Here is a 22,718-nt window from a genome sequence, read left to right on the forward strand (position 1 = left end):
GAGCATCTGATGTGGTCGGTTGAGCTTGAAAATCCATGGGGACTGACGGACGGTTCCTCAGGCTTCCCCAACTCAGTTCGCCTTATCGTTATATTCTCCGGTATCAACACGTTAGCATTAGGGAGATCATGATTAGCCAAGTTCGATCTAATTCTCGTAATTTTATGATGCCGTGTATATGGCCAAATAAGTTGAGAGGCAGGCAGGAGACAACCTGTAAAGCTGGGAGTAAGTCTAAGTAGGTAAACCCCGTGGATATCGATGACTTCCCATCCGCCCCTTGACTAGGATTCTGTGTGGGTACATAATCTGGCATAAATGAGCCCAGAACCAGCAGACGTTGTGCTGTTACCTGGTCCAAGGTTGGGCGATGGCCCCTCCGGTCGACAGCTGAAACTTGACGATGCCAGCAGCATCGCCTTGTAGCTCTTTCTTCTCCCTGTATCGTGCGTCTGGTTGGGTGTGTACAATGCAATCTCGCCTGTAATCGGGGGATGAACCCACATATATAGCGTGGAATAACCTATACGGATTGCCTAAATATCCCGCCTCGCTATGAATCTAATGGGGGTTGGTCTGCGAAGTTGGAAATGTTGGCGAGAGGTCGTTACAGACTCGGCCCGCCCCGAGACTTCCGTACAAGTCAGGTCCCAAACCTTTCATGTCTTGGCGCCCAGAGGTTCGGGAAGCTTTGACCACCTCCTCCATGCACGCAAGCCTCAAGCGGCCCCACATTTCGTGCCTTGTTGTGGGGCTTCCCCTTGTCGCCCAAGAAATTTTAGCTTCCTGACGGTCGCACCCCACCAACGAGCCACCACAACGGAACCTCCCGAGCCTGCCTTACAACCACACACCTTCCGAGACCTTCCTCCCACTCAACGCTACCTTTAGCTACAACAGTTACCGGGTTCCGTATTTACAATTTACTTCACCCCTAGCTAAGGCACCGAGATCTCCCACCAAACCAAAAAAACTCAAACCTAAAAGAAGGAAACAACAAACGAAGAGATCATGGCCGACCGACCCCACCGCGGCCGCGGCGGGTCGAGGGGAGGAGGTGGTGGTCGCGGCGGAGGCGGGCCCGGCCGGGGAGGCGGCGCCGGAGCAGCAGCAGCAGCCCCCGGTGGGGCAGGAGGAGCAGCAGGACAGGAAAGGCCCAAGAAGGAAAACATCCTGGACCTGAAAAAGTACATGGACAAGCGGATCACGGTCAAGTTCAACGGCGGACGGGAAGGTTTGTGTTGCGCGTTCTTGACCCCCTTTCTTCTCCCTTCTCCCGCTACTCCCATTTTCCTTTCCCTCCTCCTTCCCTCCTCTGATCGCTACCGCTAGGGTATATCTACCCATGACGAGAAATGGAAGAAGAAATGGAAAATGGCTGACAACTGGCGGCGGGGTTCAGCGAGTGGTGTTTTGAAGGGGTACGACGCGCTGATGAATTTGGTCTTGGATGAGGTGGAGGAATTGCTCAGGGGTGAGTTCAATCTCTGGAGAAAATCCGGCATCCCGAGTCAATTGGTTATTTGCGAAGGAGACCCCTGAGTATTGGTTACTGACTTGAACCTCGCCTTGCCTGCTCTCTCTCCTCGCAGACGACGAAGGAAACGAGATGACCAGACCGCTGGGCCTAGTGGTTGTGCGCGGAACCCTACTAGTGGTGGTGAGCCCGGTGGACGGAAGTGAGGTGATAGCGAACCCGTTTCTGCAAGACGATCAAGATTGAATGGGGGAATTGGAGCCAAGAGAAGGATGACCCGTCGAGGAGTATGTTACGAAGGGTTGCATGCACTAGCTGGAGAGAATCACCAAGGAAAGCCGGGGCATTCGGCGACGCGCCGTCGCGCCGGAAACGGCTTTGCTTCGGCCTGGCGATCGCTGTGTGGGAACTAGCAGACCGCAGACAGCAGACGGCAGACGGCGGTAGGGGTTGAGATCATGCCCCCAGGTCTGCTCTTCCTACGGCCGACATGGCCAGAGCCAGTATTACGCTGGCCAAAGGACAAGCGGCTGGTCTAGGTACCAACAGGAATAGAGCCGAGTTCTCTCAACGTACTCTTGGCCACGCATTATGCAATCGGCCAACAAGCTACATCACAAGCCCATATCAGCAAGTGTAGAATATATATTGCGTTGGATTTTATTTTCTCGGTCTCAAACGACGCGCGCTAGCTAACAACATACTCGCTGATATTTCCACTCCTATACCATATATATATATGCATGGCATCCCACCGCATCCTGGGATCTGGCTCCCACAGTGATCCCGTGACACCTGCGCTTGGTTGTGGACTCCACTTCGGGCACACCAATCGCCTGCCCAGGTCCATCACATTGTTCGGTACCGACAGTGTGTTGCCGCCGGTTTCAGGAATTCGGGGACAGTCCTCCAACACACCGCCAGCATCGACCTTTCGCTCAAAACGCCTGGAGACTCGCTCCTTCGGTGCCGCACTTGTATCGGCGGCACTGCACAAATTGCTCGTGATACGCTCCCCATATGCTTCCGTGCCATCGCCACCAGCCCCGGTGTGCTCGGGCGGGTCTTGAACGAAAACTGCTCCGGCGTGGGCAGCGCCTAATTCGCCCCAGGGGCGCCGGTCTTGCTGAGCTTCACGAGTTCGTTGAACGCGCGATCAAGCATCTGGCGGAGCTCCCGGTACGTCAGCACAAAGACGGTCTCGTTATCACGGCTAGTCAAGACGACCATTTCGTCGATGCCCGCGTCGAGCTTGCTCATGCAGCTGAGCATGTGCCCGATGCCAAGATTAGGCTTTCCGTCAGCGTCGACACGGTGGAAGACATAGTCGCGGAAGAGTTTAAGCTGGTACCGATCGCCGGTTTCGGACCAGCCTTGCACACCGCCGAGATCGCCGCGCTCAACTATCGTAGCCAGCTTCATTACGTTGCGGGCAATGCGACCATTTTCCAGTTCTCTGGCGAGATGAAACTGCTTCTCGTCGTTGTCCTGCAGAGCAAGGTCGAAGAAGGTCGTCATCTGTGTGGCAATACCACCGATGAAGTTGTCAATGCTCTTTGATTCGCCCGGGCTCGGCGGCGCGATGAGCCATTGCACGGCTTCCTTCAGGTTGGCCGAATACTTGGAGCCTAATGACTCCAGAGCGGCCGGTATGTTGTTGAGGTGAGCCGGTGGCGCTCCCGTCGCCAGAGAAAGTATGACCCTGCCAAACTTGACAAGATCCTCCTGCTGGAGCTCCTGTACGGGTCGCGTATTGGCCTCGAACTGCACCACATCCAAAATGGAGCACGCCGCGAGCCGAATGCGGTTCTGCTCCGAGACGATGATCTTGCTGGGTTCGATGCACCGAGCGGCAAGCTTGTTGGAATGGATGGCCTTCAGAGCATTCGTAATCTGGCAAATGTATCCCCATAAAACATTCTCCGCTACGGCACTGGGCGCCCTGTATCGATTGCCGTGGAGAGGTTGGAGGTGCTGTTCGTGCAAAGTTTTTGACAGGGGATGGTAATCGAAGGCGAATATCAGCGAACTGTCGCCAAATTCCCTGGTCGTGAAAGCTTCATGGACAGTCACGACATTGGCATTCTTGATCTTCTTCCATTCCTTCATAACAGTGAGAATGGCCTTCTCGTTGGTCAATCGGTAGCCTGGTGTGACTGGGTTAATATCAACCGCAAAGCCCTATAGGTGATTCTTCGTACCTTCAAGCCTCCTCAGGGCGTAATGCCTTCCGTTTCGGCTATTCTGTGCCTTGTATACCCAACTAGGGTAGCCAAAAGACGACGTGTTCTTCCTGTTGTTAGTGTCCAGCGGAAACAGTGAATGCCAGTGCTCGAGCTGAGGGAGACCAGAATCTAGTAGTGTTAGCACCTCGCAAGTGGTTCAAGTCGGCGTTGGAACCCACTCGGCATCACTTGTTGAATGGCAAACATCTTCTTCTGCAGGTCTTCCCGCATCTTGGCGGGCATGAAGAAGTCATATGTTGCCCGCTGCCATGGCTGGAGCTCTTGCCGATAAGAATCAAACGGTTGGTAGAGATGGTAGTTTGGTGGTTGGAGGGGTCCTGTAGGAAACGCCGCGTGTTGGGGATAGAATTGGGGTCCCGACCCGGCGAGGGTAGTATTGTCACCTGCGTACAGGTTAAACTGGCCGGCGGACGGCAGTGCTGTGCCCATGGTGCTCATGGTAGTGAAAGGGTCGGCATACAGCCCGTTTTCTTGGACAATGCCATTTCCTGAGTTCTAGAAACCCTGGGTAAGCGAAACATGCGCCTCTCATAACACGATGGACCATACGCACCGTGTTCCCGATGTCATAGTTTTGCGGAGTGAATTCCCTGATGACTGCCGGATTAAACATGGAAGTCTCGGTAGTTTGTTGTAAGTTCGGAGCTACAGCAGCATGTCAGACACAGCGCAGTTCGTCCCGTGCTTGAATTCAGCACTCACTGCCTACTCCTCGAGGAGTAAATGGAGCGGCACTCGCAGCCTGCGAAGAGAGGGTGGATTTCTTTTGCGGTGCGGACTGCTGGCTCGACGGGGTAAAGGACGGCGAGTCGACATTGAATGTCTTCTTGGAACCGCTGCAAGCTGGTAAGACACAACAGGCTTTGACCATGCCAGGGGAGAGGCCAAACTTACAAGTCTGTTTGCGAAGAAGGATTCTTGTTCTGGTCATGATTGAAGGAGCACCCTTGGTCCTCGTAGCGGCAATGGCCGTATATAAGAATGTTGCGACAGAGCGTATCCTTGTTCTCTGGCACGTGCGGGTCAGCGGCAGCATGGCAGCAATGGAAAGCAGCCGCAACCCACCTCGGCCCTTGGATCTTGGAGAACCGACCTGACGCCTGAGGTCAGTCGAGGAGTATCGCGTCGCAGCCATGGTGGGCAGGCGACGGAATCAAGGACACGAGACAGCCCTTTGACCGGTTCTATGATATCTGGGGGAACGGCGTGTCAGTAAGGCATTCGGATCGGAGAAGGGGATAGGATGCCCAGGGAGAAGGGTAAAAGATGGCGCATCTCACTTGCTGATGGCGGAATTCTCCCATGTTTCGAGCGACTGAAGAGACGATAAGGCACCCATAGGAGCGCATATGGATAAACACGAAACCTGGGCGGCGACGGCGACGGCGAGGACAATGGCGATCAGAGCTGGACAAAGCGGAGTCGGCGGCAGCGAGAGTGAGGGGGTGATCGCGGCTTTGGATCGCGGAACCGGCGCTCGACAGGCAGGTCAATGTCTTAGCCCACGTCGTCGGCGACGGGCCGACCACAGACTAAAAACGTTGGAGAACCCAAAAAGCGCTGGGGGGTTCCCGCAGTGCGCTTGGGAGTGTATGTACGGGGTGTGGAAGTGGCAGTGGGTGGGTAGTTACATAGTGGCAGGCAGGTCGTTAATGGGTGGGGCTTGACCCCCTCGCTCCCTGTTGGTGCTTCGGATCTTCAGCCTTGAAAATGCACAAAGCAATGCATTGATCTCGATTAAACGGATGCAACGGTTTATTAGCATATCTATCCAATCCACCTTCGCTGTAACGTTATACGAAGGTTTGCTGACCTCATCTACCTTCTTTAAAAGACCACCTACATCCGTACTGACCTACACAGTACAGATCTGCCCTCCTGAACAGGCTCTCTGCGGCAGCGACAGCAAACCACTATTAAACTCTCGACGGCGTGTCCCGACTCATCGCCCACACACAATTCCCGTTGTCCGTAACAATCATACCCACCCCGCTTACTGTCAACTCTGATTCTCTTCGGGTCACGTTCACACTACCGTGTCCTTTTCCGTTTGCGCTCGGGGGACTCGGACGCCCGGACACGACTATCACGGTTCTCGACCAGCAGGAATCTGCGCAGGCAGGATTTTGTATTCGTATACTGACTATTATCCGCGAATCCACGCCCGGGGACATGTTGGCCGATTGACGCTTCCGCATTTCCATTGCCTGCTCGGAGAGGATAGCAGTTGCCTTCCTGGCGGAGCACGATGAGCGGGACGGTTGATTTCGATCTTGGCTCGCTTTCTGCAAACCAGCAGGAGGCTCTGCAGCAATATACCGATGTGACCAGCCAGGAGGTTAAGGACGCAATACCGTTACTGGAAAGGTCCCAATGGAACGTCCAGGTCCGTTTCGATTCCCGCCCTCTGTCTCATAGACAGCGCTGACTGCCGTGCAGATTGCGATTGCCAAATTCTTTGATGGGGAAGCCCCTGACCCGCTTGCCGAAGCTCAGGCTGCGCACGATAGTATCCCTCGCACGGCTGCCAGGCATGAGACCCTTCACGAGAGCTTCCTAGAGGCTGACAGCCGGCCGTATCGCCCGCAAAGGCGGCCCCAGACGGAGCCTGCGCCGCGGGTAGTGCCTCAACCTTCTGTGCTATATCGGACACCATTCCTGGTGGCGATTCTCTTCGCCCCGTTTCAAATGGGGTACAAGATTCTTGGCGGCATCTTCAGGTCGCTCCTTTACTTCTTTTCCTTTCTGCCCAGGTCGATCTGGCCACGGGTAGTGCCCTCATCCATTCGCAAAGGCTTGAGGCAGACGAGCGGCCGGAGGGTGACGCTACCGAAGGAGACAGTACGAAGGTTCAAACGCGACTTTGAGGAGGAGTACGGTGCGCATGGGCTTCCCTTCTATGAAGGGGGGCATGCTCAGGCATTGGATGCGGCGAAGAAGGACCTCAAATTCCTGCTGATGGTGCTAATATCACCTGAGCACGACGACACTGACTCCTTCGTCCGGAACACCCTCCTGTCGCCCCAAGTTGTGAACTTCGTGAACGATCCCGCCAACAACATCATCTTGTGGGGAGGCAATGTGCTAGACTCGGAGGCATATCAGGTAGCCAGAGAGTATGGTTGCCTAAAGTACCCTTTTTCATGTTTGGTCTGCCTCACTCCCAAGGAGGGCAGCACTCGGATGGGGATTGTCAAGCGGCTTGTGGGGCCCATGACACCGGATGCATATATAACGGGCATCCAGAACGCACTCACCAAACATGGCCCCGATTTGAACGCTGTCCGCGCAGAGCGGACTGCTCAAGAAGTCGCGCGTAATCTGCGATCTCAGCAGGATTCAGCGTATGAGAGATCCCTCGCCCTCGACCGGGAGAGGGCACGCCAGAAACGGGAGGCCGCAGCGGCAGCAGCGGCAGCAGAGAAGCGTGCACAGGAGGAAGCCGAGGCAGCAGCTCGGCATCAGAAGTTGCGGCAACAGTGGAGAAAGTGGCGGGCAACGACGGTAGCTCCAGAGCCCGATGCAAGCGTCAAGGATGCGGTTCGTTTGGCCATCACCATGCCCGTTTCGTCCGGCGGCGGGAGAGTAATCCGGAGATTTAACAGCCAGACGACCCTGGAGGAACTCTATGCCTTTGTGGAATGCTACGATCTATTACAGGAAGGACTCAGCGACGAAAAGGTGGGAAAGCCAGCGGACTACGAGCACAAGTACGCATTCCACATCGCATCGGTTATGCCACGTGAGACGTTCGAGCCCAGCGAGACCACAACGATTGCAGAGAAGATGGGGAGGGGCGGCAGTCTCGTGGTTGAGGACATAAGCCTTGACGATCAAGCGCAGGATGAATAGAGCGTGTTGCTGGGTGCTGATGTCTTGGATCATGTCAAGAACTGCTTAGCACAGTCTGGAATTGTACCTGCAGGGCCCCAGTCGGTGACAGTCCGTACGAGTTGAGGGGACCAATGGGCCACGAAAGACAGATGAGATGGGGGCACGAGACACGCCCACAAAATGGTTGACGAGATCGTGACACTTCCATACCTTATCGCCGTGACCGTTTGTGGCTCAATACCGGGCACGCATGTCACTGTCAACGGCCGAGCATCACTTCGTCCCAAAACTTTGGGTTTGAGCCCTTTGGATGGGATGGCTGCTTGCGCGTCCGGACGGCGACAAACGAGGCTGTGCAGGTTGAGTGCAGTCTTGGCAACATCTGGGGTAGCCGTGTCGCCCGTCAGTGATCGCCCGTCGTCACTAGCAGCGGAGGGAGAGTTTCGCTGTGGGCACTGGACTACATGTAGGCAATTGGGCAATTGGATCCATGCCCCTCTCTCTCAGGATCATTTGTATGACTGTATGATTGTAGGACAAGTACCTACCTGGATAATGTAACTGAAGGCACAAAGTAAGGTACATATGTACATACCTACAAAACCATGCAAGTTACGTCGCACTTATACATGCGTCCCCGGCCCAGCCTGTCTCAGTCGCTCAAACTGGGGATGGCGGAGCTCAACAATTGTGCTTCAACACGTCAGAAGGACTCAACAACCTCCGCTTGAGCACCATTTTATGTAGGTAATAAAGGTAGCGACCAGACAGTAGAGACAGCAAGAGAAGAAGGGCGGTACGGGACACGCGGACGGGCCGACGTCAAAGATTGGGGGTTGTATTGAAAACGGGGCTTGTATCAAGCAACACAAGGACCCTTGCTGCCTACTGCCTTGCGGCCCCCCGGCCCTTGCCTTGGCGGCAAAGCACAAACGGGAGAAGGACGACGCGGCACAGTCATGGGTTCGCGGGGCAATTCTGACTCCAACTTCACCTGACCGCCTAAACCATTGTCGAAGGGGAATCGCATCTCTGATCGATCGCGCGTCAGACTCCTGCCTGCGTCATCCTGTAGCCGTACGCTACTGCGACGTTTGTGCGCCGCTACGGTAAATTCGAGCTGAAGCCGGCAACGTCTTTGCGCGCGCTAAGTCGCGACACTTGGACCGCCATGAAGAGCTTCAGCATGAACAAGGTGCTGGGTAGCATCAAGAGGCGGCCAACCTTTGCCGGTAAATGGGCGACCCTAGTCCGAACGACAATGCCAAAACTGACACTTAGGGAGGAGGTTCCGAGGAAACATCAGCAGATCCCGGGAGCGGCACCCCGGAAGCCATCGCCGAGCGCTGTGTGGTACGATTACGATCCCAGCAAGTTTGCACAAGTTGCGAGTGCGAGTTGCGAGCTGCGAGCTGCTTGCTGACACCCTTCTTCTCCCCAGAGGCAATTTTGCCAGTCAGTGGGAAGCGCGACGGTATGTGTCGCAGTCCACTCCAACGTCGGTTTACTCAAGAAGACGTAACTGAGCGTCAAATCTGTGCGCAATTGTAGGGCGACGATGTCATATTCCTGCCTTCGATAGTCGAGGCTGCCGTCGCGTCTCCCGCCGCCGCCGCCGAATGCGCCCGCCTGATCCGCAAGTACATGACGCGCGACTACTGGACGAAGCCGCAATGTCAGTACAACGCCATCATGTTGATCCGCATCCTGACGGACAATCCTGGGCCGGGATTTACGCGGAATCTTGACAAGAAGTTTGTCGACACCACCAAGGAGCTGCTTAGGTCAGGGCGCGATGCAAGCGTGCGCCAAATACTAATGGAAACGCTGGACGCATTCGAGAACACAAAGAGCCAAGACGAAGGGCTCAAGTTGATGATAGAAATGTGGAAGAAGGAGAAAGAAAAGGCCTACAAGGCCTATGGGGTGAGTCTCGGCCGGGCCCCAAGGCGGGACCTTGGTCCAGTCAGGCTAACACGCAGCACAGGGAATAGTTCCCGTGGCACCAGTTGCCGGGACGTGGCCGGCGCCAGCCTTCCATCCTAACCAATTCCAACAATTCCAAGCTCCTATTCCTCACCGAGGGACTAGAGGGACTACTCAGAGCAGCAGACGCCTCCCCGACCCGGTCGAGCTGGCCAACCGGTTGGAAGAAGCTCGCACCTCCGCCAAGCTTCTCGAGCAGGTCCTGGCGTCCACCCCTCCCTCAGAAGTCCTTTCCAACGAGCTAGTCAAGGAATTCTCCGACAGGTGTTCGAGCGCGTCACGTAGCATCCAAGGCTACATGACAGCCGAAAACCCCTCTCCCGACAACGACACGATGGAGAGCCTCATCGACACCAACGAGCAGCTCCAGCAGGCCCTGAACCATCACCACAGAGCCGTCCTGCAGGCCAGGAAGCAACTGGGCATGACGAGCGACAGCAGGTCGAGCAGCTCCAACCACAGGACCTCCCAGCAACGCCAGCCAACACAACCTTCCCTGAACCGGCCCGTACCCCCTATCCCGAGCAGCGAGCAGGCTGGCTTTCGCCAAGGGACTAGCAGCAGCAACGGCAACGGGAAAGGCAAAGCCGCCCTCGACCCGTACCACAGCAGCAGTGGGCCCGCCGCCGCCATTGCGGGCCCATCCCGCTCAGCGAGTGCGACGCCGCATCGCGACCACGACCGGGCGGGCCGCGATACCGACGACGACGACGACGACAACCAGGACCCTTTCAGGGATCCGCCCAACGTCTCTTCATCATCCAGGGGCGCAGGTGGTGACGACGACGGCCCACCGCGGCTGTCATTCGAGCCGTACCATCCCGGCTTCACGGGCGCGTCGTCGTCCACAGCGCAACCTAGAGCCGAGCCCGTAACGCCCGTCTCGGACGACGGCGAATCGGATAGGTATGCGGCCACGCCGAAGAGGGCGGACGGCGGCTCTGGGCAGGGGCATGTGTATCGGTATTAGGGGATCATGGGGGTATTTTTGTTTCTTGGTTGTTCTGCGGTTGCCTGTTTACATGGCCCGTTGGTCATATCAGGTTTTCTTGGAAGCGGTTGGACCTGAGGAATTTACCCATCCTCTTCTTGGGCTTCTCATTATTTTCCTCCTCTCGAAGCTAGCCCCTACCCTCGGCGGCCAGCTTGTTTTCCCTCTTGTTTTCCTCTTCGATGTCGTAGTTTCTTCCTACGTGGCGAGAGCGGTGCATCCAAATGTACCTCATGTATCTACTCTATCTGTTTTCTCATCAGCTTACTTGCCAGTTGTTCAGAATATCCCATAGCGTTCTATCTACTCGCTATACCCGCCACCCTGCTCTGAAATTGTAGTGAGAACCTCGCAGACGTAGCCTGTTCAAAATAGAGCACCTATGTCCAACGCTAAGTCAGTCCCCCTACTTGTCTGTCTGCCTTTACCTGTTCCCCTCATTCCTGAGAGAGGCAGAACTCGTGTTTCATAAAGCCCTTGAGGATCAGCTTTCTCTTTCTGCTACTTTCGTTTCTTGCCTCCCTTCGCATCCAAGCACCGTTACCTGTAGCGGAAGGATATTTGCTGAGTATCACATGGCTAGAAGGAGACGAAGCGTGCACTATTGTATTCGAAATGGCAGCTACGGGTTTTGATCGACTCTAGTTCTCCCCGGGTCCTTCTCTAAAGTAAGGTACTTCTCTATCTACTTCCCCTCCAACTCCTTGCCCCTTATATCGCCTGAGCGCATTGGCAGCTGACGGCGAGCTGAAGAAGAAAGGGCATGAGGGGCATGAGCCACGACCTACCAAATATGTTCAACTGACTTGGCTGCCTGGCGAGGTCGACCAGTTGTAGGTGGACATACTACAGGCTGTCTATCTCGTCACACCCTTGATTATAAGTGCCTAGCGAAGAAAGGGAGAGCTTCCGTCAAGACGGGCATTTGTTTACCGCCAAGGCCGCCACCTCCCTAATTTGATAGCATTCAGTTGGCTTGGTCATCCCCATGGACCTCGTTTAGGTGGTTCGTACACTCTCATCCAGGGTCGAGAACCAGAAGTATACTTGACTTGCCCAAGCCGACACTAGAGTCGCTTGATATGACTCGGTCTATCGATATAAGCACCTCCGGACACGACTTTGGTGGTTGCGCATCTCGGCCTACTATTAATAAGTGGCGTTTGGTACCAACCCAAGAAAGCATCAGCTCTCGATGTAGTATGAGTGGGCGTTATCATAAGCTTCGGCGTTGTAACTACGCCTGTATGTTGCTACCCTATCACGGGATGTACCCCCCCGCCACAGCTTGGGTTGTGGTAGTACTCTGCATGCAGTGCAGCCCGAGAACGGGACGCGACGTCTTTGCTCAAAAATATGTCAAAATTGCCAGCTTGAGCAAGAGCAAGCCCGGAGCATCATCAGTGCAAAACTGCCCACATATTGACTGAACGGGGGCGAAACCGTGGTCGAGGGGTGAAAGGGGTTTCGGCCGTGATTTCAGCAGCGTAGATTTGCAAGGGCAAAATAATGCTCTGGATGGAAAATCAAACAGACTGTTTTGCTTGCCAAATCATTCTGCTCCTTCGAATGCAAGAAAGAGGTCGCCGAGATGTTGCCGAGCTGGTTCACCTCAACACGGATCCTTGGACGCAAGACTGGCAGCTCGAAAGCTCTTCCGAGGGGCCAGGATCCTTGCGAAGAGGAAAGAAACAAAAAGCACAGTTCCAAGTATACGTGCAATCCCCGGTTCGACGATTGAAAACCATTGGAGGTATCCTTCAGACTTCAGACTCCACTCGATGCTTTTGTTGTTTCTCGTGAGTCCGTGCAGCACTCCAACCCTTTGTTGGTCCTTGTAAGTGTCTCCACCGACAAGCGCAAGATAGCTCCATGGACTATCGTATCATGCAAGGCTCGAGTGGGATTCGTCTCGCAGTTAAACGGAGGGTTCGTTTGTGGTCCCGAATAGAGGCTCGTCCAACGGGAAGCCACTTGTGTGTGGTTGGGAGAGGGAAGGAAGGATGTACTGTACTCCTGGTCAACGGCAAAGGGGTATGAAGTTGTGCTGTAATCTCGTTGAAGTCAACAGCACCCTTAACCGGGCTAATATGTAGGGCTCTTGCCTTCTTGTTATTGGCAAAATCGGCCAGGCTGGCTCTCTCGGCAGACTGAACCAACAATCTGCTCAGCAACAGATCTGAGATCGCTAGGGGTCTATCCCTAACCCGCAACTCAACATCATGATATATTTTTATCTCGCTTGCCAGACTGAGGCCTTGAAACGGGCCACTTGGCGGTAGCTGGGTGTTCAAGGACCATCTTGCCGAGAGAAGCTTGTCAAATCTTGTCTGAAAGAGCTGGTAAACCTTGGGACAAATGCTTACTGTTAGGATGGAGCTCTGTGGGTGCGCTTGGCTCACCCGACACCCCTTGGATAGCCCATTGTCGCTGGGCACAGTGAGCAGCATGAAAGAAAAAGGAGTCATTAATCCCTGAGGGTGCCCGCAAGATAGTCCTCTCTCATTGGAAAAGAAGGGGTCCGTGAAAACCTCTGCTGACGCCCGGCGGTGCCATCGTCCAATGCCCATTTTGGGTTCGCAGAGTCCGACAAGGCTACAACGCTCCAGGGCAGTTCGGTGTTGTTGGGTAAGCTGACAGAAAGATCTCCCAACGGTGTTTGGTCGTGCCGCAGGGCGACTCTCTCGACTGGGTAATATTGGCCGAGTTGGGACGCGTGCAGCGGGTTTCCAGCATCTGAAAGGCACAGATTAATGCTTGGTATTGTTGTCGTGTGCTGAGTGGGAGGTCTGCCGAGTGTGGCGCAACGCGGACGCTGTCTTGTATATAATTGTATTTGCATCGGCAGCAGCTTTTCGAATGTGGAATACGAATATACGCGACGAATGATGGAGTAGGCGTCTCCGCTGTCTCGCTTTTAGCTTCATTGACGATTGCTTAGTCGTGTTCACCTGGGTACCTGAATGGGCTTTTAGACTCGAGATCGAGAAGTTGAAGACACCCTCGATCCTTTCACTCCATCCGTCTGGTGCTAGAAATCAAATAGCAGACCATGATCTTCGACCCATATGACCCGGGTTCGGCCCTGTTAGGCAGTGAGCTGACTGCATCGCAAGGCCCAAGCTAAAGCAAAACCCGAAACCGAGGGTTCTTACCCAAGTCAGCCATGAGATGACGAGCCGTATTAGGCACCTTTGGGTTGGTATCGAACCCCGTTTCCATTTTACCCACCAAAGTTCGTTTTTTGAGGCTGCTTCAAACGGACCCGGCACAGGTAGTAAACAGCCCGATAATCAACTCATCCTTAGTCCAATGTTTCAGGCACAATGTTTGGTTCCATGGATTCGAGCCTTTAGCTCAGGAGCCGAGGGCGTCTGGGGCCATGTGGGGGCCCATCGGTCTCACCTGCCTGGAGCATGACACTTGGGCTCGTACAGTACAATGTAAAGACTAATGAGACGTCAGCCTAGAGAAAGACCAGAACGGCCACTTGACAGGACCTGGGAGCTTGCAAGTGACGCAACGACGGGTGCTCCTAGAAGGAAAGACCACAGCAACCGGCGTTTGAAACTGCAACCAACTGCAGTCCACGGCGATCACTACCTAACGATAAGTATTGTCAGCGCAGTCGCTAAAAGGCATCCATGGATAAGGTAGTCTGAGAGACCAATATTCGTATCACGAAAATCCGCTTTCACCAACAATTATAAGACCCGGAGCGTTAGAGATGGGTACCTTAGGTAGGACTGGAAGGTACTTCCATTGAGGAGTCCGCTCAGATAAGTTCTGGGTAGGTACCCCTTCACAAGCCCTCTAGGACCTCTGATGATCTGATCCCAACGCAACTGTAGTGATAAACTTCAGTCCCATGTATTCAATTCACTTTGGAATGTTTCACCTCAATGTTAGTGGTGACGCCAACGAACGACGACGCCAAACCTCGACCCTCCGCGCCGTGTTGTGTAATCCAAACTCCTTCTTCTGCCCATATGGATGCAACAACATGTGGTACAACGCGCGGAAACTCCCGCCCCCGAGCAGAAGATAATCACTAGTGAATGCAGACAGTACATAGATGAGACCAGGTGTATACGGTAAGTTACACTACCTAGTGATTACCAAGACCGCTGTCATTTGGCGGCCGCTCGATGCGGCGGGCTAGGCGGCGGCTTACTGAGGTAGAATTCCCGAGCCTGGGCAAGAGTCAGGTACTGTATGTACTGTATGTATGTACATACAGTAATAAATACGGCTAGAAGCAATCAGGGGTTCCCAGGGGTGTGATTGTAACTGACGGCCTAATGTAGGGATGTAATGTGCTCATGTACGAGTCATTGACATGGCCATGTCGACTGTGCGGTCCAACATGCGCAACAGGGGGGCCGGATCACTGTTGGTACAAGATCCATGATACATAAGCTGGTTGGCAGGTTACGTGGCTTGAAGCTGCTGGACGTCTGGGAGGTACGAATGGGAATCCCGAACCAGGAGGGGGTGAGATGAAGAAGCCGAAGGATCGGAGTCTCCATTGCTCTTGCTCGACGCCACGTTACCACAGCAGCGGTTGGGCCGCGGTCCGCAAATAAGTACCGGATGACTGTGTGACTAGAAGTACCATCCAGCACGAGTCTTGTCAGATCCATGGCTAGGGGCAGGTACAATACCAGCAGCATGCTACACACCGAAGAAAAAGAAGCATGCTTGTACGACTGTTCCCCTCGCATTGAGGAGTAACGTAGGTAATATATGCGTGCGGCGGTATTCAGACATGTCATGCAACACACCATTGATTGTACACAACTCATCTCAGCGTGGAGAGGCGCCGCTTTGCCTGATCCGTATTGTCTTTGCGGTTCCGTAATAGTCCACTCGGACTCGGAAACGATAACTATCTGGTATCACCATCTCAGGAACGGAGAGCCGGATGTTAACTCTTTACGGGGCCAAGGATGCCATACAGAGTGACAAGACTGACTAGATACCCTCAAAAGCTCAACTCTATGTCCGGTCCCGAGCATTTTGCCATGTGGTGAATTCTCCACTCCACAGTCCGATAGTCATTGATGATGGATATTCAATAAACCCGAAGCAAGGTACCCCATATGTCATAAGATTAACGCAATCATGCAAGGGCCAAGTTGGCGTGTCACCGTCACGGTAAAAGGGGTTACTTCAAATTCAAGCCCACCAAAGTCTTACTTCCTCTGTGTGGGTGTGAGGTGTGCTGACCAGGACTAAGCGTTCCTCTATCAGACCCTCCGCTCACAGTTGGAGAAAGGGGTTAGACCGTTAGAGGGGCATCAGTCTGGATCAACCTCCGTTGTTTTTCCGGCGTCACCTGCCAGACAGAAGGCCCGGGCAGTGATGGAGGGGTTGGGGGGGGGGCGGCCAGGCGCTATGTGATACCTGGGGATGTGTCGGCCATAACCGCAGCAGATGGAGAAACCGGAGCGTAGCTGTATATGCCTAGCCGGGAGACCCTTGGCAGCCCTGCCTGGCCCAACAACCAAGGGGGCTGATGATTGTTACCTGCAGCTGACCACAGCACTCAGGAGGAAGCAACTTCGGGCGACCAAGCGCCGCTTCAGCGGTGGAGTCCCAGAGAGGTTAGCAGCCACGTTAGTGGTATGCGAATCACCATCAAATGGCTTGCGCTGCTAGGACAAGGGCCGGCGGGACGGGAAAAAAAGCGGACGGATAGCACATAGTATGGTAGTGGCAACAGCAGCTTATGTGGAAGTGTCAGGTCGAAAGTAGGGGCAAGCGAGTGTGGAAAGTTCAGACGCTATTTGGCTCTCGCTTCACCGCCAGAAGCCAACAGGCAACCGATGGTTCTTAGGAATTCCCATGTTACACTGATTCCACTGATCCCTTCCGCCTCGCTGCTTTTGGGGCAGAATGTGAAGAAAGATGTTATAAAAGGAAGAACACATGCGCTGGGTGGAGAGAAAACACGGCAAGAGGGCCAGGGGGGAATAACGGAAGATAGAAAAACTTTGCCGTGAGGCTATTTCAGTCTTTGCTAAAGAGTCTGCCTCGCCATATTTCCGCTGAAGAGAGAGGAAACCAAATCAAGAAAAACATCAAGCAGTAACGCACACAAGAAACCGAACCCTCGACAGGCTTTTTGGAGTCCGAGGTAGTTAATTACATGGTTGCGCACCATTCCAATGCCCAACTCGGCAGAGGATGAATTAGACCGTAACGGCTATTGCTATGGTAAGAGGTATCAATGAAAGAGACCGCCGCCCTAAACCCCGAAGAAGCTCTGACCCGCCGGAAATGCTGTCTGTTTCCACGCTTTCCCGAAGTGAAAAGAATAGAAAACCATGTGTGCTGCTGCCGATTGCAGGGTGGGTAATAGAAGCTGTGGAAAACGGTGGGCGTGCTAGCGCTGGACCGTGATGCAGACGGATCATGGTCGTGCAATGGAAGCTGGTCGGGTGACCCCTCTAGACGATGCTTGAGATCCGCAGCGGCCAGGAGCTGGAATGCCCCTGCCAGCTCCTTCTCGAACAGTCTCGGAACCTTTGGGCCCCCCCATAATGACGTTTCCTCTGTTCCGTTTTGTCGGTATTTTGATTTCCTTGGCCCCGTCATGGGGTTGAATCCGTCTTAACCTACGTTCGACGATTCAATCTCCCAAGCATGTGCTGGTCAATGGCGTTTACCGAGCGAGGCTCCCGCCCTATCAGATTATCCAGACTCATGGGATTCGGGTAGCTGCTAGACAAGGGCTGTGGCTGTGGCTGCGGCTGCGGCTGGAGTTGGAGTTGCGGCTGCTGCATCTGGGGAGGCGGGGCTTGTGGCGGCTGCGACTGCGTTCGAGGTGGCGCAACACCGTTGGGACTTTTTTGGCTGGGAGTTGGAGCTCTGTCCTGGGCGTAAGGAGCCTGCTGATACTGATGGTAAACCGCTGGAGGGGTACCGTTGCTGTTAACCGAGATAGGAGATCGCCTGCGGGGATCGTCATCAACGGGAAAGTTTGGTGGCCCCGGTCTGGAACTATGTTCCTCCTCTGGTGGACGCGTCCGTCGGCGCCCGGTGTCTTTATCGTCGTACGGGGGGTATCCTGTGGGTGAATGCATGGGAGGAGTGTAGTCGGACGGCGGATACGGGTAGGCTCGAGCTTGCGGAGCCGACGCGCTTGACGGCGGTAGAGGCTGGCCATATGCTCCGTAGAGAGGAGTTCCGGGCGGCACACCCCCCGGAACGGCCGACACCGGCACAAAAGCAGTGGAGGAATTAGATGAAACCGGCTGGAAAATGCAGTCGATATGAAGCTTGTCACAGTTGGCGCATTTGCCGTGCGTGTAACCACTACAGCGAATCTAGGGTAGATCTCGATTAGCCCACCGCCTCAAGTTTAAAGGAGAGCTCGTCTAGACGGCAGTGTTACCTTTCGTTTCCTGCAGTACCGGCAGGCAATCGACGTCCTCTGCCTCGGTGCCGATTGTTGTTGGGATGACGGAGGAGGAGGGTTCGGGCCCATCGCGTATGGATAGGCCGTTGGCGGGTACCTGTAGTAGTCGGCTGGGTATCCGCCGCCTCTCCCTTGAGTCGCCTGCTGAGCATCGTAGTACGGCTCTGGATACGCTTTGCGATCGCTGTACTGTCTCTGCTCGTCGTACTGCCTCTGCTCATCGTACAATCTCTGATCATCGTACTGTCTCCGATCCTCCGGCCTCCTGTCATCATGCTGCCTGCGGTCATCGTACGGCCTCCGGTCTTCATACTGCCGCGGATCCGAGGCAGGGAATTGGGGCATATAGCGTGAATCTGACGGTGGATAGCCGTTCGAAACCGCGGGATTTGCAGGCCAGGTTCTCTGTTCTGGCGGGTATCTCGGATCTTGGGGATATCCCCTGTCCGGATATCGCTGGTCCGGCTGATATGGTCCCGCCGAAGGCGGGTAGGGAATCGAGGGCAACGTCATGCCGTCCGAAGATACTGGGGGCAGATGCCTCCGGTCTTCACTCTCGACCACTGGATAACGCGAATCTTCAAGCTCCCGTGGGGGTTCCCCTCTCGCTCTCCGATAGCCGTCCGCCATAACACAACAGCAGCCTACAGCCGGTGCTCACCAAATGGAGAGCAGAATTCCTGCCAACCTGTGTACTGCTCTTACGGCGTTGCTGGTCCAGAGCGCGATCGTATGAGCCTGGATCTAGAGCCGCCACAACGGAAGGGAGGCACGAAAAACCAAGGCAATTTCAACGGGACATGCAGTTACCCGAGATCAGTTATCTTGCCGACTCCCAAGATCCAGCTGCAGCGGCTGTCAGTCCTATGAGGCGGGGCGCAAGAATGGTGGGGTCCCGCAGCAAGGCGGAGAGAGCCTTGCTACGGAACGGGCTGATATCCACCGACCTGGAAGAGCTGCAGCGCTGCGGTAGTTCCCCTTTCCGATCCTGCAAAACCGGAGCGACCAAAACTGGACCTGATGAAATGCGGCGGGCGCAGAAGTACCCAAGGGTCGAGGCGAGGAGCGGGAGGGATGTGGGAATAAATAGGGAGGTAAAAGAAAGAGGCGAGCGGGAAGAGGGGAAAGGAGGAACCCCAATAGACCAACGGGATGGGAGGAAAGGCGGGTAATGATATAATGTCGCGACGGGGACGGGAGCCGAGCCTTTATCAATGGAGCGGGAGTTCCCTTAGTTGCTGACGGTCTGGGTCTCGGAAGTTAGTGTGGATGAAGCTGCGGGTGGATAACCAAGCTGAGATGGACAGGGGTGAAGAAGGGGGGGAGAATAATTCGAAACGAAAGGGAATAGAAAATGCGAAAAGTGAAATCGAAGACTGCAATAATTAATGCGTGAGATGAGCAGACGGGAGCGAAATACAAAACGCAGTACGGTACGCCGTGGAAAATAATAAAACATTTTATTTTTGTGGACAGCAACGGGGAGGAGCCAAGCACACGCAAGGCAACTGAGCGCAGCAGCGAATCAGCCCCCGTCTCCTTTAGCGGTTTCGATCACCCGCAGTGGGTACCTGGTCATCAGGGCGCTGCCTGACAAGCAACAAGGGGGCGGAACATGGGAAGCGGGAGGGAAAACGGGTGCAAGTGCTAAGCTGCATGGGACTGCTGTGAGTGGTGTGGGTATGGGCGTGTGGGTGCACTAGCGTCCGGCAGGGGGCAGGGTGGGTGTGAGAAAGACGGTGCATGTGCGCACGGCCAAGACGCTGGGAGCGGATTCGACCGACTTGACCGAAAAAAGGAGGATGAGCCGTCGCTGTCGCTGTCGCCCCAAAGACTTGCGACCACGGCAGGAAGGATGGCCTTGCTTCGCTCCCTGACCGCCTCCCCGTCCAAGCCCAGCCGATGCACCCGCCTCCAAACAATTGCAGTCCGTTCCCTGTCCGAGAGACCATGTGGATAGTTGGGATGCAAAACAACTTTTGGAACTTGGAACACTAATAAACGGGACCAACGCTTTGAAATTGGTGCACGTACTGTATTACAATCAGTCCTGTACTTTGTCGTCTGGGCGCGCCTTCTCGAAACGTAGGGTACAGTGTGGCCTGCCGACGGTCGGTGTTTGAAGGATGTGGTAACTGGTTTCGCGTCCCAGTTCTATTAAACAGCTGAGTCAGTCGTCGGTCTGTTGGCACATCAACATGCGCATGGTCTCTCACCAGCAGCGGCTACCGTGGTGATGCTGAAAAACCCGTGGCCAAGGTAATCGAGGGTTTCGGTCGGGACGGCGTGCGCGCTTTGGCAGGATCCGAGTGAGACGCTACCTTCGATAACACCGTATACTACCTGAAGTCCCTGGACTAGCGTACCTTGCAGGTTAGTAGTAAATGGACGGGGGAAGCCCAAGCCGTTGCCGCTCCGGTGTCTCGACGTGATACCGCCGTTCGAAAAAGCTTCTACACTAATAAGGGTCAAAGTTCGCGATAGAAGTTTGGCTACAACCAGCGAGAAGGGGAGCGTTCAAGAAGGTCCAATTCGGCTTTTGAATGGATCAGCTCATGCGGCATGTTGGGTCACAAGCTCGGCGGCATATGCGCACTACTTGTCCAGCACCAACTTCCCCTGGATGCACAGCCAGCCCCAGGGGTGCAAGCCCAGCGCAACTTTCAGGGCAATCAATGAACCTTTCCCAGCGGCAGACGTGATGGCTCGGAGCAATGGTGGATCATGATGAGTGTGGCTTCCATTCCTGCTTGGAGCAGGCGCGGCCCGCACTCCCTAAGCCAACCACCCGGGTATCTGGAGAACCCAGCCAACTCAAGGTACGCCAGGGTAGAGGGTAAATACGTACCTCTCTATGTACCGATACATGTGCATGTAAGGTATCGTACGTGTACAGTACATACAGTCAGGACCTTAGACACCCTGTGTCATGTCTTCAAATGATGCGGGATCTCCCAGTAAACTGCTGCTCTATGCGACGCTGGAAACAAGGGATGTTGTGCTGCCGACCGTGATAACATCCTCCAACATGTGTCTTCGTCTTTCGTGGGCTCTACTCCGTACAAAGGCCATGATTGAGATTCAGTCAAGGTACGCGTATGAAATGTTGTACAAAAATACAACCTATGTTGCTATTTGTACTGTACTAGCCAATACTCCCCAGGAGATTAACCTGTTACCGCTGCTGTGTCCACGCCGAAACGCGTTTACGCGATCGGCGCGTGGCAATGATCTACACGACTTGAAACTGGTGGTTTCCATGATACTGATTCTGGGAGACGTGCCAGCGGGAGAGCGAGTATATCAATACGCGGGAGCAGGTATTTGTAGCGCACAGTACCTGAAAGTACGTTACCGAGAACCCACAGAAGCGGCAGCCGCCCGGGTCGCAGCTGGGGCCGCAGGAGCCAGGATCAGAGCCAGGAAAAAAAGCCTCTCCTCCAGCGCTGTAGTCCGTATGCGGGTAGTCCTTACCTTCGTACGTATGTACAGTACAATACACTACATACCTGGGATGCCTTACAATTCTCCTTCAGAGAACTACGTGTGAATAGAATACCTCGGCGGAACTTGACGACCTCGCATAGCTTGCAGCATATCGCTGCGCCGTTCTAATGGATCGGAAATCTCCAATTGTCCCTAAGGAAGTCATATTACCTATTTTACGCGCCGCAGCCGACAGCACTTTCGCAATGCCCCTTGATTAACGGCGGTTTGGGGGCCAAAACAATCAAGAGGGCTAGGCACCCGAAACGGGGAATTGGTTTTTGGGAACGAAACGATCAGGGTTCGCCGCTTTGGAACAGTCGGGTTTGTATCAGCGTCGAAATCGGCGAGTCGGCAGACACTGTCGAACGGCGATGGCCCGATCCGAGATTGTTCCTGTCTTTCAGGCTTTGTGCGACATGAACCATGTTGAGCCACTCGGCCCGGGCGGTGCACTCCCTGTGGGTCTACGGTCGGAGCGGTCGGCGTTTGGCCCCTGTTCCTTCGACTGATCGGCAGGCCGTTGCCAGTGTCTATTTATCATCTCTTCGAGCAGTAAGTAGGTAGTAACCTCGAATGGTCATGACGGTGCCGCAACATGAACCGGCCATGCCGAGCATGCCTTCTATACTTCAGAAGCCAGAGATTTTAGTGGCAGCATAGTGGCAGCATAGGACAACTGAATTTCGGATCAGTTGGGGCCTCTTCTTCCAGGTACAGTACAGTACCTTAGTGCGAGGCGCGTTTAGAACTTGGCACAGGCGCAGAAACAAGTGATCAGTTGCCCAGCGATCGATCTCTCAGCAAGGGATCAGAGATCGGTTAGGGATGTCGCAGCTAAGTATGTTTAACGTTATGTATTGGGTTCGCGAAATACATACATTTCGGGCGACTGTCCGGGGACGTATCAGTCAGCAACAACTTTCGTCTCTTTTCGGTCGCTAGGTCAAGTCTGACATGGACCATAGGAGGTCACGGTATGTACAGACATAGACCTCGGCTGTAGCATGAGTGACACTACATAAGCCTTGTCTTGGCTTATATATTAGTTGTCGGGCAGCCTGGCTCTTTAGGTTGGGTGAATCTCATGCTGCGTTGTAAAGCGGTGTCGTTTGGGCCAGTTTTCGGACGATACAAAGCACCTGAGGGCGGACGATAAGCATTCCATGTTGCGTATCCGTATAAAGGATTGCCAGGTAATACTGAGGAGCGCATCCTTGCTGATGGAATAGATGAATAGCACGGAAAGATGTCCTTGTCTCATCGTTTTCGGTC

General features: G+C 54.4%; 8 protein-coding genes across 8 annotated transcripts; 4 read left to right on the top strand and 4 right to left on the bottom strand.

Moving 5' to 3' along the window:
* Positions 1–863: 863 nt before the first annotated feature.
* Positions 864–2,166, top strand: N656DRAFT_773807 (U6 snRNA-associated Sm-like protein LSm7). The gene is made up of 3 exons (XM_064814134.1): positions 864–1,234; positions 1,403–1,474; positions 1,593–2,166. Exons 1-3 carry the CDS (start codon positions 1,012–1,014, stop codon positions 1,721–1,723), a joined length of 426 nt encoding a protein of 141 aa, XP_064675204.1. The 5' UTR covers positions 864–1,011; the 3' UTR covers positions 1,724–2,166.
* On the bottom strand, positions 2,114–5,280 carry N656DRAFT_773809 (PAB-dependent poly(A)-specific ribonuclease subunit PAN3). The gene is made up of 8 exons (XM_064814135.1): positions 5,004–5,280; positions 4,789–4,916; positions 4,618–4,732; positions 4,426–4,559; positions 4,277–4,368; positions 3,882–4,218; positions 3,679–3,831; positions 2,114–3,624 (listed from the first exon to the last, which is right to left on the bottom strand). Exons 2-8 carry the CDS (start codon positions 4,856–4,858, stop codon positions 2,576–2,578), a joined length of 1,950 nt encoding a protein of 649 aa, XP_064675205.1. The 5' UTR covers positions 4,859–4,916; positions 5,004–5,280; the 3' UTR covers positions 2,114–2,575.
* Positions 5,281–5,852: 572 nt separating this feature from the next.
* N656DRAFT_52429 (uncharacterized protein) lies at positions 5,853–7,656 on the top strand. Its single transcript, XM_064809953.1, has 2 exons — positions 5,853–6,103; positions 6,163–7,656. The coding sequence occupies exons 1-2, from the start codon at positions 5,972–5,974 to the stop codon at positions 7,573–7,575; spliced, it is 1,545 nt and encodes a 514-aa protein (XP_064675206.1). The 5' UTR covers positions 5,853–5,971; the 3' UTR covers positions 7,576–7,656.
* A 597-nt stretch (positions 7,657–8,253) lies between these two features.
* On the top strand, positions 8,254–9,204 carry N656DRAFT_773811 (uncharacterized protein). The gene is made up of 3 exons (XM_064814136.1): positions 8,254–8,789; positions 8,846–8,910; positions 8,999–9,204. The coding sequence occupies exons 1-3, from the start codon at positions 8,729–8,731 to the stop codon at positions 9,077–9,079; spliced, it is 207 nt and encodes a 68-aa protein (XP_064675207.1). The 5' UTR covers positions 8,254–8,728; the 3' UTR covers positions 9,080–9,204.
* N656DRAFT_52407 (GAT-like domain-containing protein) lies at positions 8,922–10,679 on the top strand. Its single transcript, XM_064809952.1, has 2 exons — positions 8,922–9,483; positions 9,545–10,679. The coding sequence occupies exons 1-2, from the start codon at positions 9,202–9,204 to the stop codon at positions 10,511–10,513; spliced, it is 1,251 nt and encodes a 416-aa protein (XP_064675208.1). The 5' UTR covers positions 8,922–9,201; the 3' UTR covers positions 10,514–10,679.
* A 1,695-nt stretch (positions 10,680–12,374) lies between these two features.
* Positions 12,375–13,194, bottom strand: N656DRAFT_52536 (uncharacterized protein). Its single transcript, XM_064809954.1, has one exon. The coding sequence runs from the start codon at positions 13,102–13,104 to the stop codon at positions 12,412–12,414; it is 693 nt and encodes a 230-aa protein (XP_064675209.1). The 5' UTR covers positions 13,105–13,194; the 3' UTR covers positions 12,375–12,411.
* A 3,960-nt stretch (positions 13,195–17,154) lies between these two features.
* Positions 17,155–18,587, bottom strand: N656DRAFT_699725 (uncharacterized protein; the record flags this gene model as incomplete). Its single annotated transcript, XM_064810809.1, has 2 exons — positions 17,155–17,865; positions 17,934–18,587. The coding sequence occupies 2 exons, from the start codon at positions 18,585–18,587 to the stop codon at positions 17,155–17,157; spliced, it is 1,365 nt and encodes a 454-aa protein (XP_064675210.1).
* A 516-nt stretch (positions 18,588–19,103) lies between these two features.
* On the bottom strand, positions 19,104–20,394 carry N656DRAFT_773814 (uncharacterized protein). Its single transcript, XM_064814137.1, has one exon. It carries the CDS (start codon positions 19,907–19,909, stop codon positions 19,499–19,501), a length of 411 nt encoding a protein of 136 aa, XP_064675211.1. The 5' UTR covers positions 19,910–20,394; the 3' UTR covers positions 19,104–19,498.
* Between the last annotated feature and the right edge of the window lie 2,324 nt (positions 20,395–22,718).

The sequence above is a fragment of the Canariomyces notabilis genome (genome assembly GCF_033297395.1).
Source record: "Canariomyces notabilis strain CBS 508.74 unplaced genomic scaffold N656scaffold_1, whole genome shotgun sequence".
Classification (NCBI taxonomy): Eukaryota; Fungi; Ascomycota; class Sordariomycetes; order Sordariales; family Chaetomiaceae; genus Canariomyces; species Canariomyces notabilis.

Coding starts and splice junctions, on each gene's coding strand:
- N656DRAFT_52407 (XM_064809952.1), top strand. CDS start 9,202: ATGACGCGCGACTACTGGACGAAGCCGCAATGTCAGTACAACGCCATC. Junction 9,484..9,544: donor AGGCCTACAAGGCCTATGGG/GTGAGTCTCGGC, acceptor CACGCAGCACAG/GGAATAGTTCCCGTGGCACC.
- N656DRAFT_773811 (XM_064814136.1), top strand. CDS start 8,729: ATGAAGAGCTTCAGCATGAACAAGGTGCTGGGTAGCATCAAGAGGCGG. Junction 8,790..8,845: donor GAGGCGGCCAACCTTTGCCG/GTAAATGGGCGA, acceptor CTTAGGGAGGAG/GTTCCGAGGAAACATCAGCA. Junction 8,911..8,998: donor CCATCGCCGAGCGCTGTGTG/GTACGATTACGA, acceptor TCTTCTCCCCAG/AGGCAATTTTGCCAGTCAGT.
- N656DRAFT_773814 (XM_064814137.1), bottom strand. CDS start 19,909: ATGGTCTCTCGGACAGGGAACGGACTGCAATTGTTTGGAGGCGGGTGC.
- N656DRAFT_773809 (XM_064814135.1), bottom strand. CDS start 4,858: ATGGCTGCGACGCGATACTCCTCGACTGACCTCAGGCGTCAGGTCGGT. Junction 4,369..4,425: donor TACTCCTCGAGGAGTAGGCA/GTGAGTGCTGAA, acceptor ATGCTGCTGTAG/CTCCGAACTTACAACAAACT. Junction 3,832..3,881: donor CATTCAACAAGTGATGCCGA/GTGGGTTCCAAC, acceptor TAACACTACTAG/ATTCTGGTCTCCCTCAGCTC.
- N656DRAFT_52536 (XM_064809954.1), bottom strand. CDS start 13,104: ATGGGCATTGGACGATGGCACCGCCGGGCGTCAGCAGAGGTTTTCACG.
- N656DRAFT_52429 (XM_064809953.1), top strand. CDS start 5,972: ATGAGCGGGACGGTTGATTTCGATCTTGGCTCGCTTTCTGCAAACCAG. Junction 6,104..6,162: donor TGGAAAGGTCCCAATGGAAC/GTCCAGGTCCGT, acceptor ACTGCCGTGCAG/ATTGCGATTGCCAAATTCTT.
- N656DRAFT_773807 (XM_064814134.1), top strand. CDS start 1,012: ATGGCCGACCGACCCCACCGCGGCCGCGGCGGGTCGAGGGGAGGAGGT. Junction 1,235..1,402: donor GTTCAACGGCGGACGGGAAG/GTTTGTGTTGCG, acceptor GGCGGGGTTCAG/CGAGTGGTGTTTTGAAGGGG. Junction 1,475..1,592: donor GGTGGAGGAATTGCTCAGGG/GTGAGTTCAATC, acceptor CTCTCCTCGCAG/ACGACGAAGGAAACGAGATG.